This window comes from Rissa tridactyla, chromosome 2, assembly GCF_028500815.1.
Source record: "Rissa tridactyla isolate bRisTri1 chromosome 2, bRisTri1.patW.cur.20221130, whole genome shotgun sequence".
In the NCBI taxonomy this organism is placed as follows: Eukaryota; Metazoa; Chordata; class Aves; order Charadriiformes; family Laridae; genus Rissa; species Rissa tridactyla.
Window position 1 is genome coordinate 134,413,871 of NC_071467.1, and position 21,220 is coordinate 134,435,090.

General features: G+C 40.5%; 1 protein-coding gene across 1 annotated transcript in view; it reads right to left on the reverse strand.

The window, feature by feature from the left end:
• Positions 1-17,328: 17,328 nt before the first annotated feature.
• The window catches only part of LOC128905110 (histone deacetylase 9-like), a 150,284-nt gene continuing 146,392 nt past the window's right edge, over positions 17,329-21,220 (reverse strand). The window contains exon 16 of the mRNA XM_054190594.1: positions 17,329-17,461. Within this exon, the coding sequence (XP_054046569.1) occupies positions 17,422-17,461 (40 nt within the window). The 3' untranslated portion in view covers positions 17,329-17,421. The remainder of the gene's footprint in view (positions 17,462-21,220) is intronic.

A 21,220-nucleotide genomic window follows, 5' to 3' on the forward strand; every position in this document is an offset into this window, starting at 1 on the left:
TTTCACATGCGAAGAGCCACTACTCCTCTCCTACACACATTAAAACCACTTATTACAGACACAGATACTAACAGCAAAGCAAAGACCTTTGGAAATAAGTCAAACATATTAATATGTCAGGGATAACTGTCTTCAGTAGCGGGTTTTTCCTTCAATAATAAATCCCTGTGGGAGAGAGAGACATCCTCAGACTTTGGACATTTACAATCTGAGTCCCCTGAATTTCTTATTCACAGCTGGCTGTAATAACTAGAGAATTATTTCTATTTCAGTAGGTTTTGGTCAGGCTTCTGACATACTGCACACATGAACATTAATTCTGACTAAAATTCACAAACATTAATTCTAACTAAAACTTTCGTCCTTTAAAACCTATTTTCAGGCAAGCCACTCTATGGGATGTGATGGAGCTGTTTGTGTAGGAGCCTCCTAAACGTCATGCAAGAGTTAAGGGCTTTCTGTTGATCACAGCAAAAGCACTTAAGAGCTGTGTGTATGCAGAGAGGATGGGACACTGTGCTCTACCAGTACTGCAGAAGGCAGCAGTTTGAGTAAGCACCTTTTTCAGATGCTTTCATCCTGCTCTGCTTGATCGGCTTACCTTGTCTGTGTGTTGCCACGCACCTTTTTGAAGATCAGTTTGCGTACCTGCTTTCTTCCTGTTCCCTATTACGGCTCATACTATTTTTCACCAGCTTTGAGGCAACGCTCTTTCCTCCTTGGCATTAATTGAATAAACAGAGTTCTTCAAAGATCTCTCTCTCTATCCAAACTTGGAACAAACTATGAGTTGGGAGATAGAATAATTAGTACCTTCTGCAACTACAGAAATGGTAGCAGTGGACAAAGCTGCTATTTCATTGCCCAAGCAAACGTTTGGTTGTCTCTTCTTTTCTGGTCTATACTAAAGCAGAATAAAGGTAAGAAAAAATAACTTCTGTTTCAGGACTGTTTAAGTTGACAGAAGTTTTTTCTACCAGCAGGTTGGTTTTGTAGGTAAAATATGCACAGATGAGCTCTTCAACTTATATTCACAGGGTCTCCTTATTGCTTTAAGCTCCTCTTTATGTTAGTGACTACTGGTGCCAGGTGTCTAGAGAAAAAATGTGACTTTCCCCTCATGGTTCTTCTAGAGGCAGGATGACAGCCTAAAATCAAACCACTCCACCGCTGTTCCCACAGAGGTTCTGGGTTGTTGGAGGAATAACTTTGGAGCAGCTAACATAGTCATCCACAGTGGAAAAAGAAACATAGTCATAAACCCAAAAAAACAGGGCAGCTCTCCTAGTCTCAACGGGTGGTAGCAGGAGGTGGCTTTAAAAGGAAGTCAAATGCTTTAGCTTATTGCAAGAAGTCCTTTTAACTTCACGCTAAACGGAGATGGAGGCATATACCTAACTGAAGCTGCAGGAATCTACATTTAGAACAATCTTTGACAAAAGGAAACCAAATTCCAAGCTCATTGAAGTCAATGGCAGCATTCCTATTTACTTCAGTGAGAACAGGAGGTAGCCCATGATTACAGAATTGCTAAGAAGCTAAATTTATTTAAATCCAGATATGACAAACTTCTGTTTGTGATGGCTTCTCCTGGAAAAGATTCTGGTAATAATAAGAGCAGACTTTGGTATTTCCATTCTAGCAAAAGTATTAGACAGCTCATCTATTTAGCTCAAAATGTGCTTAAGTCATTAAAAAAAACAGGATACCACACCCAGTTTATAAAGCACAGATTCTTAATGAAGCCACTCTTGAAGGAACTCGGACCGATTTTCACAGAGAGTATTGGTTGCTAGAAAGCACAGATGTGAATCTAGAGAGGCTTTTGTTGAAAATGTATAATATTTAAAAGCCTGAATACAGTGGTTTGTTGTTGGTGTTTTCACACAACTCTGTTGCTGCTTTGTTGTTGTTGCTGGCTTTGAAAGATGCATGTAAACAATGGGAACAGATTCACAACTTCTAATTAAGAGACTTCCGTTAAGATTAAAAGCAGAAGTTCAGTACTCAGTGTCCCTGAAAGTGTCCCTGAAAGAGCCTAGTCCCTCCGTCTTTGCACAGGCAGTAGAAGGCACACTATGTGTTGTAGCTTGCCTAGAGCCCCTATTTCAAGTTTGACACATAAGCAGCCTAGAGGCAAACCACCTTAGGCGACGACATGATAAAGAGCCCATAAAAAATTCAACAGATAACAAAGCTCTTGAAAAAGTGGAACTTGTACTCCTGCTTCCTGAGAGGATGTCACAAGGACTTCTGCACAACCCATAGAAGCAGCTCCTTTCTGAGTTTCGGGAGTTGTTTTGTGAGCTTTTAAATTTCTCATGCATTTCCCCAGCCAAAGTATAGATTAAAGTAATTTCAGTACTGCAATTTGAGGGATGCCATAACATTAAATTACACCCACTTAAATAATTACATCTCTTTAGCTACAAATGATAAAATAAACGTATCATGTTTAGTGTGTGTACTTTGCATGCAGTCGTACGGCAGTTTACACGCAGAGCCTTTCCCAAAGTAGCAGAGGGGAAAAAGTCCTTCTGGAAATCTTTACCATTATGCTAACATATTTGATTGTGGGAAACAATAATTCAAATGAGGCAAAGGTTACGGTAGACAAATAAATGAAATCAAATGGGAATAAAAGCTGTAGCTAGAAGGACAAGTTTCAATCAGTGTATTTTATTCTTATTCTTAACCTCGATTAATTGTTAAGAGGAACATGACTGTTAAATTTTATCTTCGGTTGGCTTTATGAACTTCTCTTTGCATACTTGCCCTCTTAGGGCATATACAGTTAATGCGACTTTATTTTTAGTATCTTTATTCGAGTGGGCTATAGCATATACAGAAAATGTGTGAGATAAGGAGGAAGCAGATGCTGTAGCAGGGAGTAAGACAGAGAATAATTCTGCAGACAAAACAAACCAACTCAACAGCAGGCAGTGAGGACTTCTCCTCACATTTTATTATTTGGCCAAGGGAAAGGAAAGAACATCTTTAGTCTTTTATGAGCTGACCAAAACACCATCAGGAATCCCACCTGTTGCTATTTTAGTCCACAGCACATGATATACTTGTCCTTGGGCCTCCTGGGTGTCCAGTTCATGGAAGATACCAGCTCTAGTTGCCTTTGCCTGAGAAGCCTCTTCTGTCTGCTGTTGCTTACGCTTTGTGAGTTGCAGCCTGCCCAGAAGGTGGTTAGGCACAGCTTCACAAATAATTCTGCTCCTCCCTGGCTACTCCACACCTGGCTGCTTTATAAAATATATTTGAAGATATATTGGAAAAGAAAAGAGAACACATTGGTGGTGGTAATAATTTGGTCCTTGGGATGGGGGCAGTGCACCCTCCTTGCATATAGCAGTGTTAGAAATACATTACAGTCTAAATGGAGCTCTGAATTCCAATCAAGCCGAAATCTACTTTACATAAATATTCATGCTTGGCTCATTTTAGAGATAGACCTTGCTGCTGAAATTTAGGAGGAAAACTTGAGTCCATTTCCTCAAAAGTGCCTTTGGCTTTTGCCATTCCAGTCTGGGGCGACACCCTGTTTTAAGACCCACAACCCCAGGCAACTGACCCAAATCTATGCCATCCACTGGCCATCCCATTCTGCCGGATTTTCTCCCAGCACACCTCCAGGATTAGGCCATGCACAAAACCAGCTGGAGCGACGTGCTTCTGCCTTTTCTCCCATGTTCAGATCAGCAAAGCTTTGAGAAAGACACAGCTTTGGTCCTTGCCCGGAGGGGGATGAAGACTCAAAGCAGCCGGGAGGGAACTGAAACTGGGGACACTGAAAGCAATTTCAACTTATGTGTTAGTTAAAATACGTGCTAGTTAAATATCCATTGGGAGAGTGAGAGAGCGAGCAGGCATGACTGTGTAGCTGGCGGTTAGACACTGCCCCAGGAGGTTGGGGTGCAGTCCCACAGCAAGCAGGGTATGGCTATTAACAGCAGCTGTGAAGCTGACAGGACTATCGGATGCAGTCAGCAGCTGACAGGGTACTGGGGAATATATTTCATTCTGGGAATAACCACACGGCCATGTTTCCAAACCCAAGTGAAACAACAATAACAACAAAAAAAGGCCAAATATTTCCCTCTGTCCCCCTTCCCCAAGGTTTTCATCTCATGGGATTGAAAAAGAAAAGATAAAGTGATTTGTTCTGAAGAAGAATGAAGGCAGCATTTGAAAAGCTGACTTCTCCTGTCTCCTGAATTCTGCCTGACTCTGCTCAATGTCCCGGAGATTAGGGCTCTCTGCAGGAATGGGAGTGACTGGGCAGGAGAAGAATGGACACATCTACCAAATCAGTCATACTGGGGATGAAAATGTCTAAAATTGCCAGCGGCATATCTTGCCATGAAAATGGTAGAATGCTTAAACCGTAGATGCGGGGGGCAGGGATAGTGACTTATCGCAAAAGTGCCCCTTGGTGGGGGGCGAGCAAGGTGACATCCTCTGAAAATACCTACCCTGAGGATCCTAACACAGCTCGGGCAGGAGAGGAGCCCAGGAGCTGGCAGCCAGCAGGGCTCAGGCAATGCCGGCTCTCACAGCACTAGGAACCATCCCAGCAGCAGCTCTGGGAATGCCAGCGGACACTGCCCACTGAACTGAAGAAGCCAGACCTTTGAAAGTCTAGCAGGGATGTTTTTTGACCAACTAAAACATCATCTAAAAGCATGATCTTAAAGAAAATGTTGTAAATGCCTACAGTATAGTTAATTTAGGATTTTACAGAAGGCAGTGTTGTTAAACAGTTATAGTTTATAGTTATAAAATATATAAAATATAGTTATATATATAACTATATAAAATATAGTTATAAAAATCTGTATTTTTCAACAGAATTCAGTGTCTTTTGTCTGGTATCCTCAGTGCACTTCAGAGTCCTTCTCTGCTTCACTACATGTCTAGATACATGGTAATTATTACCATCTTTTGTGACTGGTGAACTAAGGAGCAGAGAAATGTTGATGACAAAATTTATGCATCTCAGCACCAGCAACAGGACATATGGATCCCTTATTGTTTTAACAACAGTCTGACTCTTTACAGGTAGTATTCCTCAATAATCATCATTAGTTACATTTTTAGGATTGTGACTTCAGTTTGCCTAATACCATCATATCTATTGCAAAAAAGTATTTTGGATTTGTCTGATTATATAGGCACATATCAGACCTCATACTGGTTTGTTCCTCCTATAAACCAGGGATATATATACTAGATACAGACACTATAGGCGTGGACAGACCTAAAACCAGAAGTCTGAGGAAATATATCATAACATCAGAAAACATACTGCATGTGTCTCAAATCCCACAGTAAGTTTCGTGGGCGGTCAGTCTAGCATCCCTCATGTGCACATTAAATTTGGTCTAAAAGCCTGCAAAGCAAACAGCTGTGCTGCTGGTAGCACTGCTGCCAGGGTCCCAGCCACTCCAGCTCTGTTACCGGTGGGATTGCCTGACTCCACGTACAGTAACTCTCACAGGCTGCCACCTAGAATCTTGGCATTAGCACAACTCTGTGGAGGATTTATATGGTTATTACTGTATGGAGAAAAAAGGGGACGTCCAGTGTGTTCAGTGTGTCTATTCCCCGCCGACACATTCGTGTGACCTAGCAGACCCCCTTTAGTAAAGGTTGTGCCACTTGTGAATTGAGTCATGGAATTACACAGCATACAGTGTAGTCTCTCCCTGGAGTATATTTTTCTTTCAATTTCTAGACATAGTTCACATTGTCCTTAAAATGTCTTTCATAAAGACATGTGCATAACATGAGGAGGTGATAGTTGTTACGTAGTTGGGATAATTCCTCCCAGACTATGCCTTGCTTTTTCATTCTTTTTGAACCAAAGATGGGTACATGAGATTGGAGCTCAGCAGACACTTTTTGCTGTGATCTCATTTTAAGCTTTCCTCTGACCTGCTCAGATACCAGCTGGTGTCCATATCACAGTTAATGATTCATTTTCAGGTGCAACTGTGGGTTTTTCTCATCCTTTCCCATTCACTTCTGAGACCCACAGCGTGGGACTGGGCTTAGACCTTCTGTGGGCTCTCACAGAGTTCTCTCCAGCAGCTTATTCTCATTCTGCAAAGTGCTGAAGGATGCCCCAGAACTTTTGAATCATGTGCTTGTGCTTTACACCATGGAGATCCCATCACCATGGGTCCTGTGGGTACGTGGTGCACAGTACTGATGCAGGTCTCACTCATTACGCTTCAAATATGCACATATTGTCTCCAGCTTCTTGGTTGCCTATAGTTAAGAGCATATATTTTGAGCATAACACCTCAGGCTTCCTAAGAAAGCCTTACAGGAAGATGCACTCCAAAGTTACTGCTTAACCAGGGTTATCCCATGACATGTCCCACCCTGCTTCCTTCATGCATTCAAGAAGATGCTTAGACAACTGTATATAGGAGGATCAAATAAAATGTGCCCTGAAAAGTCATTAACGCTGCTCAGTGGAAGTCTAAGTAGTCAGAAAATGTAAGCAGAGTTGAGAAATCACCTGTTCAGCAAGAACAAGGTTTTTTCCAAAAGTCCTGATTCAACTTGCAATGTGAGTTAGGGCTTTGCTTTGCGTTCGTTTGTGAGGACTTGGTGCATGCAGCCTGTGCCTGTTCTGACCTGTTCATTCATTACCCCTAAGGTTAATAAGGACTGGGCTGATGTTTGTTTGGTAATAAGAACCACAACCTTACACTTATAAGCAGTGAGAGTCTTGAGACAACTTTCTTCCAAATCCCCTAAAACCTCATCTGAAATGGTTCAGTTGTTATCCCTTGCAGAAGTGCAGTATTTATTGATATTTTTGTGTTCCTTGCAATCTATATTCAAATCACAACAGCCAACGCATCTAGCAGAGTAAGGAAAGGTCTAGTTCCTGTGCATGGATTTTTACGCAACCGAAACAGTTCTCTGTTTTGTGCGGATCATTGAAAAACAGGGAGCGAGTAAGAAAAAAAAACACAAGGAAACTACAGGATATGATTCATAAAAATCCCACGTCTCCTCTATACGCTCATACAGTCTTTGAAAAAATAAATAAAAGTTTTTGTTCTTTAGCAATGTTCCAGTAATACACATGCCAGAGAACAAGCAAGCTCAAAACAATGAGCTAAAATTAGAAGAGGCAGATTCAGCATCTAAAGTCACAAATACACACACACTTACTTTATAGTGTGAAGGCATCTGGAAGAAATATAGTCACATGGATTGTCTGGGTGCTGGCATTAAGACTGTAGCTCAGGAGATTCTTCCGTCAGCTACAAGCTCTTTGTGGATCCTTGAACAACTCTTTTAATCCTGCCTGTGAAAAGAGGCAACAACTGGACTGCTTTTGTGGCTGTTGTGAGGATGAAACCCTGAGTGTTTACAAGGATCTTGGATTTTCGTGTTGAGTGCCACTGAAATAAAATTATTTCTTCAGTTCCGTCAGTTTCAAAAAGTGCTAACAAAGTAATTCAGTTTGGGCCATTCTGCTATTCAGAGTAAGCCCATTTCCTACGAAAATGGAAGAGAGAGAGAGACATGGTACGTGCTAGTACTGACCATTCATCAGCACTTCAGTACTAATACCAATAATGTCTTTCCTGGCATATTTTTCTCCTCACCCAAAAAAATGAATCTGTGCAGCCAGATACTTGTTAGTCACCATCAATTCTTAGTAGACTTTACTACCTCACTCAATAAAATACTTACGTTCCCATGGGAGACACGTTCAGCAACACTAAGAAGCAGCAAGATCTACATAAGAGTCTAGGGAATCATAACTTGTGACCAGAACCACTCATTCCGTTCTGTGCCATCAACCAGTAATCAAAGAAAGAACTACTTACGCCTACAGAGGAGGAAAGGACTGCCATCATGAGTACACACAAACTTTGACATTACAAAGAGGATTCAGGAGAAACTATCTGATACCACTCTAGATTTACATTCCCAGTGCAGATACAGGCTCCACAGGAGGCAACATGAGCTATTGTAGGTCAATGAAGATAGAGAGGTTTTTCGGCATCCAATATTCCTAAAAATTCCAAAGATTTCATTGCAAGGCAATACTACACTGTGATGATACTTTTCATGAAATAATTTGTTGGACATTTTAAAGGATAACTGGAGTCCACATATTCATTTTTAAAGGTGTTCTGTTCTTTTCACTGTTCACAGATGTTGTTGCAGCTGTTCTTGAACTACGTACTCAACTTTCAGCATGAACCCAAACGCCCACTGCGGGCAGTAGCTCGGAAGGAAACGGGACTGGTTCCTTCTGGCTAAGGTGGCAGAGACGCAACTGCTACACATTAAAGCTAGTGACAGACAATACACATTTGCATTTTTTCTAACATCATGCATATTTATGTAAGATGATTTTGAAGGGAGGAATGAGAGAAATCAATTGCATAATTAATTTTGGTTCTGTTTCCTAAGAATCAGTTGGTTTTTTTCTGCTATATTTGGTAGCTAGAACAGGGAATCAGCTAATCTATCCCTGCTCTCGGACCAAATTAATTACAACAAGACTAGATTAATTACAGACAATATACTAGATTAACTATAGATGTTTCAATAAGGTTCTCAAGAATAAATTGTCTAAAATACTGAGAAAAAATTTAGATCTTTTCTGGTTCTGCTGCATAGCCAAAGTTGAAGAGCAGAATTTAGACAGGTTGAGAAGAAATTATTACAAATGAGCCCAGTTCTGTTCCTACCCTTTGTTACTGTGTAGACTCTGGTAGAATTGCAAGTAATTAGGCTAGGACTCTGTCACAACTAAGATTAGGTACTGTGAATACGGAAAATTAACCTGTACTGATCTGGGGGAACACATATACTTGTAATGCATGCATGATGATTTTACCTTGATTGATGGATGGATGAATATTTTGTTTTGATAACACTTGATAGCTTTAGCATAGATGGATATTTAATTTGATTAGCCTGTTAAAGAACAGTGCATTCAAATGCTATAATGATCTGAAGGACATAAAATGACGTTGCTTGTAAGTAAAATATACCACAAAACAGGTAATTTGGGATATAACCAGCAATGCTCTATTTAGTTATTTATAATCTATGAAGACATTAATGTTGCAGTCATACCAGGCTCGGTATTTTTCAGTGATGCGTGGACAGAGAAGCCCAGCCTAACGCAGCACACAAGCCAATAGTAGTAAATAAGTTTGCACAAAATCCTGGACCCACGTCCTAACAGTTTCTAGTAAAGCACAGAGCTGCATTTTGGGTTTTCACTGAACCTGCTCCCTTTTATAGGCAAACCCAGGGAAGGTTGTAACAAGAATCCAGAAACTCTATTTTCCAAGTCTCCGGGAAACCTGTATAAACCAAGTACTGTACCCGGGCCACTGTGATAGCAAAGGAAAAAAAAAAACATTCTCCGTTGAAAAAAAATAATTATCTCAATAACATGCTGGAACCGTAATTTAACATCATCTTCCTCTCATTTGACAGGGAAAAGAGGCAGAAATAAGGAAGACCAATGGCTCAACACGTACCAATTCAGCTTTTATGACACTATTTACCCTTTCTGACAAGGAACCTTCCAGCTCTTGCTACTCCTTTCAAAGCTGCCAGTGGAAAGAAAGATTTTTCCTGGGGAGGAGGATCTCCAGGGGAAGCAGCAAAAAAGCACGAGAGAAGGAATCTGGAAGAATTCACTCCCACCCACCTACATGAGATTCCTAGAAGCATTGTTAGCCTGAAGGCTTCCAAAAACCCACTCCACTTCTCAAAGGCAGGGTCATTTCTGTGGCAGGTTGATTTTAAAGCAGAAACGGTGTCTAGCTGGAACCTCTCACAAGGTTGGAATGTTAGAAGTAGTCCCAGGAGAGAGGGTTTAATGTACAAAATGCAGGTGAGGCAGCCAGAAAGACATGATGAATGCAATTTATCACAGGGCTCTGCAATTTATCACAATGGAATCGCAGGAAACAAGCAAAGCAGAGAAGCAGATAGATAGACTGGATAGATTAAGCTCCTCTGGGCATGGAACTTCTTTGAAATATGCCAAGGAAATTACATGTTACACGTCCAAATTTTCAAACAATATTTTATTGATTGCAATGGAGCTACGGGTTTCTGGGGCTGGGGTCCTTTTCCCCCGAAAGGAGAAAGATGTGTTATTCTGAGGAATGAAATAGAGCTAGAATTATAGGGTGCTGGTTTGCTTCATTTTGGTTTTAATCCACCCCTGGATGGGTGCCAGGAGGTAGGGATTTGCATGTGAAAATCAAGTGCCTGCACTTCCCAGCTGCCCTTCAGCCCCCTCAGCTTTCTAGTTGAGGTGCGTGAAGCTCCGCACACAGGAGCGATCTCAGAGGCCTAAATCCACCAGCTGCTTTTGACGACGTGCAAGTGATCAAAGCGTTCTCACAGCAAACGCACTGCTTTTGCGGGGCGCCTTTCTCAAAACAGGCCTGTTGTCTCACCGTAACAACTCCCGAGTTTTACGGCAGCAGGGCTGGCGGGATACTGTGGTCCAGAGCATTGCCGCGGCGTGCTGCGTATTCCCCACCTCCCACAAAGTCGGGGCCTTACAGCTTTCAAAACAGCGCATGTACTATTTAAACTGTTTCACTGGGAGGAGAATTATGTGTTCTGTAACGCCTCAGGACAATGAGCCAAAGGAACTATAGAATATGAGCTTGGTGTTAAAGCTGGAGCTCTGCAATGCTCTGCTTTGTGTGGGTTTTAGCCTGCTATGTAACATTACTTTTACATTAACATTTGTGGTTCCTTTTTTATGCACTCCAGCTTCGCCATGCTCCGCCCTTTATATTTTAACAGTCAGATTCCTATGATCCAACCAGGGTGGCATGTTCAAAGCTCCACTTCTTTTTAGCGCTGATTAAAAAAAAAAAGGGGGGGGGGGAAGCTCAGAGTATCAAACAAGCTTACTTCAAATAGCTTTTATTCACACTAGGACAAGACTATAGCCAAAGAATTATACAAAACACAAAACAAAAGGGATTTTAACAACTCGGTTGAAGACTATTTCACGCCAATCCAATGCTCATATATCTATAATCAACAACATTTTGGAGCACAATGTTACTTAACATTACTCATTAGATGCTTTCAGATACAAAAATGTATCAGGAAAAATAACAATAATCCACAGGTTCCATTTACTCTTGTGGAAATATTACTATTGACCTTTAAAAATTTTGCCCTTTGGGTCGGTCCCACTGATGCTTTATCCCTTAGAATATGATCTGCCTGGAAAGACAAATTACAGATAAACTTCTAGTGCTCTGAGCAAAAGGACTGTTTTTTATCATAGAAACAGATAGCAACATCAATTTCCCAAGAAAAAAAAATAGACATTTCAGCTGTGTATCCCTAGACCAAAAAGTCAGTGTTGTAAAAACCCACGGTAATAAGTTTGCTTTGAAATCTTTTGTTATGACTTCACCAGGTATTGCTTTATGCTTTCCTACTGCATCCTAACTTGGAATATTAAGCCAATCAATAAATTTAAAATAGCAGTAAACTAAGCAGCAAGAGACATGAGTATGAACCTGTTCCCATAACATATGGCATATATGCCTTCCTGAAGCTGGCTGAAGTCAATAGGATATATCCACTGGTGTCAATGCTCTTTCACACAGACTTTTCTAGAAGCAGAGCTGGCACTTTGTATCAAAAACGGGCATGTGGGGCTGAGTTCCGAATTTTGTCTGTGCTTTTTTTACAGTTTGTGTGTGGCTGATTGCAAAGTTAAGGTTTCTTCTCTAGCTGTCTCCCATATCTTACTCAAAGCTTGTCAGAGAAGGGATTTCAGTGGTCTTTGAATCAGGGCATCCTACAGCTCGGCAATTGCAAACGTGCCTCTGGCCATGCAGGCGCACTGTCGGGAAGGGGATAATGTGTGGAGATCTTAGCACAGAATCACTCTCACTGCACAGTACCAGTGCCATTGGTTTCATGCGTCACTTGCCTTTAGACCATGCACGCAGGAGCATGTCTTCCTTATAAGTTACAGCCCAACTCACAATGTACTAATTAACATCCGCATAGTAGCATCTTTGATGGCACAGAACAATTTATATTTTGCTATAAACTCTTCTAATATGCTGAACCACAGAGCATGGCACTAGAGGAGGATGAAGGATTGTGCAGAAGAGATATAATTAATGGTTGCTGGAATGTCCTTTTCGGTCTTCGCTCTCTGTGGTGTGTTATTTGCTAAAGACTAAAACCGAGCTAGTAACAAGATGTCATGGGACAAAAACCTTTTGGATCAAGTGAAAATATTACATTGTTAAAATCAAAATGGGTCCCTTTTGAGGTTAGAGAGGAATGCGAGTTTCACAATTTCTTTTTTTAACAATCAGCAGACAGCCAGCTAAATCGTACTCATAAAATACCACTCTAGTTTGGATCTGTCACAAAAATGAAGCATTTAATTGCTGCTAGAAGTGACAAAGATAAGCTATTCTCATTCCCACACCGAGGGCAGGGGCATCTGTCAGAAAAGACAGACTTTTTTTGGGTGGTTTTCTATGTGCTATAAGGCTGAATTCAACTACAGGTAAAAAAACAAAGCGAGTAACAAACTAAAAGCTTAAATGATAATTAAAAACCCAAACTCCTCCAAAACCAGTCTGAAAAGCAGGTAGCAGAAACTCAACTTCAGAGAAATTCTTTCCCAGCAGGTTCCCCCCCTCCGCCCATGTACATATTCTGTTTTACTTCCATATGGAGTCTGTAAAAAAAAATAAAAAAATACAATGGTTCACAAAGCTCTATTGTGACCTTTTAAAACACATCAACCGTGCACTGCTACACTTCTGGAAAGGCCACTATTGAGAAAAAACAAAAATTACAAAAAATCTCCCCTATCAGTCGCGTTATGAAGTGTCTGGTAGGGGCTGATAACTTCTCGGGCAAATGCAGAGCACAGGGGTTGGGACAGCACACCTGGCGGCTGCTGCTGCTGCTTAGGACAAAGATGTGTACAGCGAGGTTCCCGTCTGCCTGCGTGTGGGCATGTTTGTGGGACGGAGGGGGCTTCTCCCAAAGAATAAATGCTCGCTGGGCATCTCCTTGCCCCTGCAAGCTAATAGAAGCTAGTTGCCTCACAGCCATCAGCGCCTTTGGAAAAGTTCCCTCTAATTCTTCGTCCCAGACACATTGCCCCGAAAGTGTCCTGCTGTCTGTCTACACAAATTAGTCAGTCTCTACATTCTTGTTCTCTACAGGACTTCTGGTGCTGGCTGCAGCGAAACCTTTCTAATATTTCATCTCCGGTTATGACTCTCAGCTTTTGAGGGAGGCTGCACTTAGATAAGACACCAACTCAAATACCACATTCTCTAGAGAGGGATTCGTTTTGCCACTTTCATTCAGCCGGCAGCATGCTGTTGAATTTTTGCAAAGTAAAGAAACAGCCATCTTCATTGGCGTAACAGCTGTTTGTGTTTTCTTTTTCTTTTATGATGTTTATTTAAGATAGCTTAATGATTTTATTTTCCTCAGATTCACTTGCCTGGAATTGGTTACTTCATTTTCACTGAAAGTAAAATTAGGAAGATACGTAATTAAAAAAGGGACTAATTCTGTCATCTTTGCATTGGCAAAATTCCCATGAGCTTTGATTACTTGCTAGGAATTTTGCCTGAAAAAGGATCATATAATCAAGCACTTCATTGCTGTAGATTATATTAAAGCCAAATGAGCACATGCAGAATTCCTGCACAAAGAGTCTGAAAATGAAGTGCAAGACACTCTTAGGTTTTAGTAGTTCTGAGATTTACTCTTCATCGTTGTTCCCACCCCAGCCCAGATAAAAGCATTAAGCTGGATAAAAATAATGCTTTTCTTGATATCCTGAGTCATATGACTTTTTAGCTTTCAGTTTCTACTATGAATTTAAGGACCTAAGAATACAAGCAAACAAGAAAAGCCCCACTGAGCTTAATACTTAAGTCCCTAACACTAGGGTAGAGCATGAACTGGAGCAAGCATGTCAGCGGTACTTGCAGAGGCATCCCTTGTTCTGGAGGTTGGTGTCTTAGGGGCACCTTGATCCAGAGGCAGAGGGCAAATTCCCACATCCATCCCCTGCGAGGCAAGGATTTGCTGCTAACGTCAATGGCAGCCTGGGGTGGTGGTGCTGTGGGATGTCGAGCTGCCCACCCGCAGCCCCCATGCCACCAGCACCGGGCAGAGGGTCACCCTGGCTCCAAGAGCTCTCTGCCACCTCCTCAGCTTCACCTTCTCCATGGAATCACACGCAAAACCCACCATTTTTCCCATCTCATTTATGCATTTCAGTTCATTTTTAGAAGTAATCTAAGCTCAGATGTAGATATTTTGGCAGCCAGCTTGAAATAGTCTGGGACTTAATTTTCAGAGGTGTCAATCTCCCTAGCCTAAGCTGAGGTCTAGGGGAGACGTGAGACTGTGACGTCTCTTCAAAAACAGCTCCCAAAGCTCTGAATTTGGACATTAGAAATGGAGAAACATGCAATTCACGCATCTTTCTGAAATTCTTGGAATTTGTTGTTGAATCCAGCTAAAACTGGGCATTTTTAAGAGCCTGCATGTGAATATTTCCCTGGAAGTATGTCTAAAATTGCTGGGAGATATTTTAACTGCAATCCATGGGGAGCTGTTGATGGTAATAAAAAATACTGTGAGAAGAAAACAGCAGCAAGTGAAACTGCCCTCTCCAAAAGCCCAGGTCTGCTTTGAAGGAAGTGTTGATATTCACCATAAGCCTCAATCATTTCCCAGAGGGCTGTACGGTGCCTTGTAATGACATAATCAAAAAGTAGTGGTGTTCTGGACTTAAAGAAAGGAAAAAAAAAAAGCAGGGCCTGATCCGTCCCTCATTGAAATCAAAGAGGATTTTGCTATTGAGTTCAGTGAGAACAGAGTTCTGGACACAATCTGTGTGCAGTTTATTTGCACATTTGCTTATCCAAATGATCCTAACTTAAACCAATAGCATGACTAGATGTCTGTCTGGGAGTACGCCCGTACAAATGCATAAGTGTGAGTTTATCATGTGGTTTAATTCAAATTATTCTGGCATTTTAAAAGCATTTCCAGCTACAAAGGACAGCTTTAGCTGATTTCCACCCCAGAATATAGACTTTAATTGGTAAAGTTTATAACTCGCATTTCAGGCTGCAATTCATATTCAATTTCATGCAAGCTAAAGACACGAGCAGATTTTGCATTTGTGGGGTTAGTTTTAAAACGGTCTTTACTATTCACTCAATTAAAATTTAGCAGCCATTATTTCAAAATGTGAAAAGCTCTACAAATTACCCAACTCATCAGCTATGGTCCTTGGTTTCCATGAAGGGAAACTCCTTTGATGACCACAAGAAAATTGCAGTAAATGGCAAGCAAGATTGCCATCACAAGTCTGCTGAAAATACAGGATGAACTCCTGATTGTTTTAGTCATGTGAACAACCGCTTCAGAACAGCCCAAAGTCAGGCAAGGTGGCTTACACCAGGAGTTAATTTAGCCTGCTGGGACCCTTTGCATTACCAAAATGAGCATGATTTTGGCTTGTAAATGGGGGGTAGAATTTTATTTCACTTTCTGAGAGGCATACATCCATTTCAGAGTGAGCCTTTCAGAATAAAAGTTTACTTCACGTTATAGGAAATGACATTCCTTTTTAGATTTCCCTTTTCAAAGCATGCCTCAGATTTCTAACTTGTAGCAGAGAGCTTTTGTATAAGTAATAAAAGTCTTTAAAATTAAAATGCTAATCGTAAACAAACCCAAATGCATGAAAGATATAGTCTGACTGCATAACAAAAGAGAATTATATAATTCTATTTGAGTGAAATCTTTCATCTTTGATTTACAGGTTTGAGTCTGCCTATAACTGAAACCATATTGTTCCATATCTTTCATATCATGGCCTTCCCCAAAATCTTGTTTTAATTAAGGGTCCTTTCAGATTTCAGAATAAAAAGCATGACAGTCTTCACTTATGGCTTTAATATATCTTTTGGAGTTTGGAAAATATATAAAAATGAACATCACTTGCTTTTAAAAGCTGGGTGAGCTATCAAATACTGCAAGTCAAATACTTCAAGGTATCTCCCAGGGTTCATTAGGTGAGAAAGTTGTAAACAAAATAAAAGTTGCTGTAGTAGAGTTTTGCTCATTTGAAGTAGTCTTACATACATGCCCTATCTCTTTCTCTGACGGTAAGGCAACACGTGTAACAGTTTAAGCGTTCATTATCAGCTAAAGGCACAACTCTATGTTACGTTCTCAAACACGGAATTAAACAGCTAAAGTCACGTTGCAGGGAGATCGTGCTACACTTCGGGGATCTAAAATAAAGCCTAAACCCTTTGAAGCTTCTTAAGCAACATCAGTTCTCTCAGGGCAGGACTACATAAAAGAATCAGTTCGTATTCACATGACGACCTGTAAAAAGCACCCCCAACACAACCTCCACAGAAACACCTGAGCTTCAAATGAGCTGCACGCACTTACTGAAGATCGCTGCTCTTAGAGTCAGGACGCAGAAACATTTCGGAACAAACTCAAAACACATTTGAAAAGCCATCCATTTTTCAGAGACTACTTGATCTCTGCTGCACATATGGTGAGAGCTACTGTCAACTACGGAGGGTACAGCACTTTTTCTTTAAAGGCAGAAGATCGCTCTTTTTAGAGAATCATGAATGTGTTTTTATGATCGAAAAGATTACACGAAACGGGGAGGGATGGTGGGGAAAAGGGAAAAGAAAATAAAGCACCACCAAGCACAGGACTTCGGGGGATTTATAGTACAATAAGAAGTGCTTTCCCTTTAGCTAAAATCCCTCATCGTAATTTACACACCTTTCACTTATTCAGCTAAGAACTCATTACAGGGGTTTAAAAAATGGCACGTAAAATAAAGGTCGGTTGTTTTTTTCATTACACAGAGCAAAGAAAACAAATTCTATTAACAATTTAACACAGTATGAAAAAAAGTACCCAGTAAAAAGTGTCAGAAAGTGATTCATGGAGTTTACCGAGTATTTCGCTGGCTGTTGCAATTCTTGTATCTATAATCTATCATGTAGAATTTTGTAATACTCTATTTCACAATTTATGTTGGTGAGCGGGTCAAACAGCATATAAAAAGCATGCTCTAGGCTCTTTCTCCCAAGCCCATTTTACTGTAACTCTAGAATTGTAGCGGTTACATTTAAGGAATCTTTAGGGCCCTTTCAAGTCCATCCAAAGAACAAGTGAAGCTGCTATTCAGAGTTTTGTGCCCAGTGTTTATGTTCCATCTGATCTGTGCCACCCAAGCAGCAGACAAGACATGTCTGAGGGTGCTTTGGGGGGATACACAATGATGTCACCCACAGGAAATATCAGGGAGGACTTGGCACTTCACAAGGCTGGCTCTTCTTCCATGGGCTCGCCAGCAGCTCTGTAAAAATAAACAGGCAATCAGAATACGGCGCAAGAGTACACAATGACATTGTAGATTTTCATGCATAATCAAAGCTGATTTTTCAGCTCTCTCTGATGTTTATTTGTGTTATTCAGTTATCCATAAATAGAGTTTCTTTCCTAGGAAGTATAAACAAATGTCAAGTGGAAAAACATTTTAGATCCAAGCAATCACTGAAAATGTTCCTGTTTATATTAAAATATGTCAGAATATTTTATAACTTTTTGTCCAGAAATGTACATGCTTTGTGTCAACAGAGTCAAATAATTTTGTGAAAAAAATATCTGTGATACTTTTCTCTTACAAGCTTTTGCAACTAAAAATACATGCATTTATTTTTTCAAGCGGCCCCATACCATTAAAGTGAAATTCTTCTGAGGTTCTTCTTCAGTCCTCTGATTTTTGATTCTCTGCTTTCACAAATGCACTGCCTGCCTGCCTGCAACTTCTGAGATCAAATTCTGAACTTGATCAGCAGATCACCGTCATAGAGAAAGCATCTATTAATAATATGAAATCAGATTATACGTATACCTTTTATTTGAAAGCCTCTGGGAAATATTCATCTTAGGTAAGATGAGCTCTTTAAAACAACCAATAAGAAAATAATGGGGACATATGCTAAGCTAGCATAAAGCGGTGTAATTCCTTGTATCTGAAAAGCTACTGCATCTGATTATGCTGGCAATTATAAAATGGGAAGTTTCTGCGATCATGGTGAGACCTGACTATTGAAGGGCATAAGAATTTGAAGATAAACCATTTTTCACCTCAATCTGTCAGAATACCACATGACAAATGAGCTTAAGACCTCCTTAAAAATAGTGACTTCAAGCAATTTTGAAATGAGGGGAGAGCAAAAAGTAAATGCAAATTAATAAATGAGACATTCACCAGTCAAATCTTGTAAGCCAGTATAATAACTGGTTTCAGTAAAATATCCCTCAGAAAGTACAAACTCATCAGATCCCATGGAAAAAAAAAGTAACTAATGGGGGCTTGCATGGGCTTTGGTAGTTTATTCAGCAAGGAAGCCAGAGAATTTTAAATGAATCTGGAGTTTATTAAAGTCTTTCCCAATGAAAAATTCAGCAGTGTGTCTTTAAATGGTTTTTTACAGGTTATTCCTTTATGATTTGGAATCATCACAGCTAGTATGTTGAAAAATATGTCAGATGAATGATATATGAAAAATAAGATGCTTTTCAGACTAATCACTTTCCAAAGCGTTATTGACCCTAAAAGATGACTAATCTATAAATCTCAAATCTTTTGTTCCTCACCACACGGTGGAGAATGTTTTCTGTGTACAGTAATCACTGCAGCTCCCTCATTTCTGAGTGACAAGGTGAAGCAGGATTTCTGAGAAGGCTGCAGCAGGGGCCACTTTCGATGGGGCAGTGCTGGGGTGGGGGCGCTTCCCTGTCACGTGTTGATGCAGCAGGACGTCGCTCCCCTTTGACGGGCAATAAAAGCCTAGTGATCTTATCAAGATATGCATAAAAATGTTTAGCAAGACCTCTTTCAAAAATGACCGAGATCATCACAGCCTTCTCTTGTTTTTTTACCCTCTTGCGTTGTTCTGGCTCACAGCAGAGACCACACAGGGGCAGCCAGGGTGGGATGGAGCCCGGCACACAGATGAGGTCCTCAGGTGTGATAAAGGCTCGTGCACCATGTGAAGAATTCATACTGGTGCTGTATGTTGCTGTTGTGTTGACCACATGCTTCCACTTTCTCCAGACACTTTTGGAAGACCTGCATGTCCTCTAGCATAACGCAAAAGTGCAATAAGCCCTTGTTAAACATCCAGGGCCTTATGGGGCTCTCTGGGAAGAGAATAATTTGGAAGCAGATAACAGCTCAGTTTTTAGGTTCTGCTGTGGTTAAGTGAATGAATGAGAAGAAATAGTTTTCAATAGATTTCAACAAGAGATTGGCAGAGCAGGAAGGAGTGGAGCTCTGGAAATCTTCTGGAAGTGAAAGAGGGAGTTTGGGTTATTTATAAGGAACTAGGAAAGCAGTATGTACAACAGTATGTTCACATGTATTTGGCTTCCATGAGTGACATTCTCATGACCATAGTACAACTGGGAGATGATCTTATTGGTGGTTTTAGTCCTGAGCATTTTTTCACTGATTGAGGATGTCTCTGAGTGCCAGGACTCACCTTGACTATCATATTCTAATATATTCCAACAAAATGCCAATATTCTCCCTCAGACACAGCCTAAGCACTAATAGAAATTTGTATATGCAAGTGCAAGACATAAGGCCCGTTTTGGAAACGGAGTGGAGGTTAGGGTGCCCTGGCGAATGCGGCTGTTGTCTCTCAGTGTGGTTGCTCTCACAGCCTTCTCCAGTCTCCTTTTGAGGACTTATGTGCATGCTTTAACTTCACTTTATTTGTGTCAGAGAATTCACTGGATCTATCCAACAACTTATCATTACAAACATATATTTTTATAGGATAACGGCTTAGGCCAGAGTTTTGTGCGAAAGCCAGTAAAGTTTTAGGGTCCTTGGTAGAGACAGAAAAACACCAAGTCACATAACACTAAGCGGTGAATTAATATATCCCCCTTTCTGCTAAAATTAAAAGTTCTCAAAAAAAATATCGAGGAGGCAGAGACTGACAGGCCAAATTCATGTTACCTCAATTATGTCACTGTTCGTTACATCAGTTCAGCCAGTTTTCCTGTAGCTGACAAGAAGCTGGCATAAAAACATAAAACAGGCAAAAAAAAAAAACCCCATCCCACGTTGTACGCTCTGACTCGTTTCTCAGAGGTGCAGCCACGAGGCTGGGTCTGATCCGGACTGACTCCATGTGGTCAGCAGATCCAGAAAGACACCAAGTGGGACTGCAATGGTTGTAGAATCAGAATTGTGATTTTGCATTAAGGCTTCACTGTGACTCATTTAAACTGCGAGTTCCAACAAGCAGATTTCCCTTGCATTTGCTCTGTTTATTTCCGTGTCCTGGAACGAGTGTTCACCTATAGCTCTCTCTATATGCAATTCGCACTGTGGCAGAATGAGGTAGTCTCTTTGCAGTTAGTGCTAAACAAAATTATTCTGTTTAGACCTTAAAACAAAAGAAATAGATGAGAAAAAATCCCACCATATGGATAAAATCTGGCAAAACGTGTGACATCTTAAGTATTGTTCTGTGGTAGTGGAGAATAAATGGCAACCATATTATTTAATGAGAATATTATTTTAAAAAGTTCCTATCCACATCCCAAAGTCAATATTTAAGAATACATATAAATCCTGTACATCATCAAAAAGAGTAAATGTTTCTCTTACCTTATTTTTTAAATTAGAATTACAGAGATTCCTCATAGCTACATCATCACACACATAAAAATAAAAATTCAAGGTATGTTTCCAAGTCACAGAAACTGCTGAACAAAAGATAGATTTTCTGGCATGGTATGGCTGTTTTATGCCATAATCTGTTCCTAATTTAACTCAGCTGTCTCAGGGAAGATCATTGTAATTGAAAAGTGATCCTCTGGTAGCAGAGAGCTGGGGAAAAAGAGGTAGATTTCTGTACCATGGAGATGATTTGGAGAGCGTCTAAAGACACCATATAAGAGATCATATAAGAGTAAGTGTGTATCCTAGTAAAGACGGACTTTCTATGGATCAAAGAAAAAGGAACTAAAAGTAAAAGCCATCATAGTTTAAGAACAGAATAAGGTAACTACTAACATATACTCTCAAAAG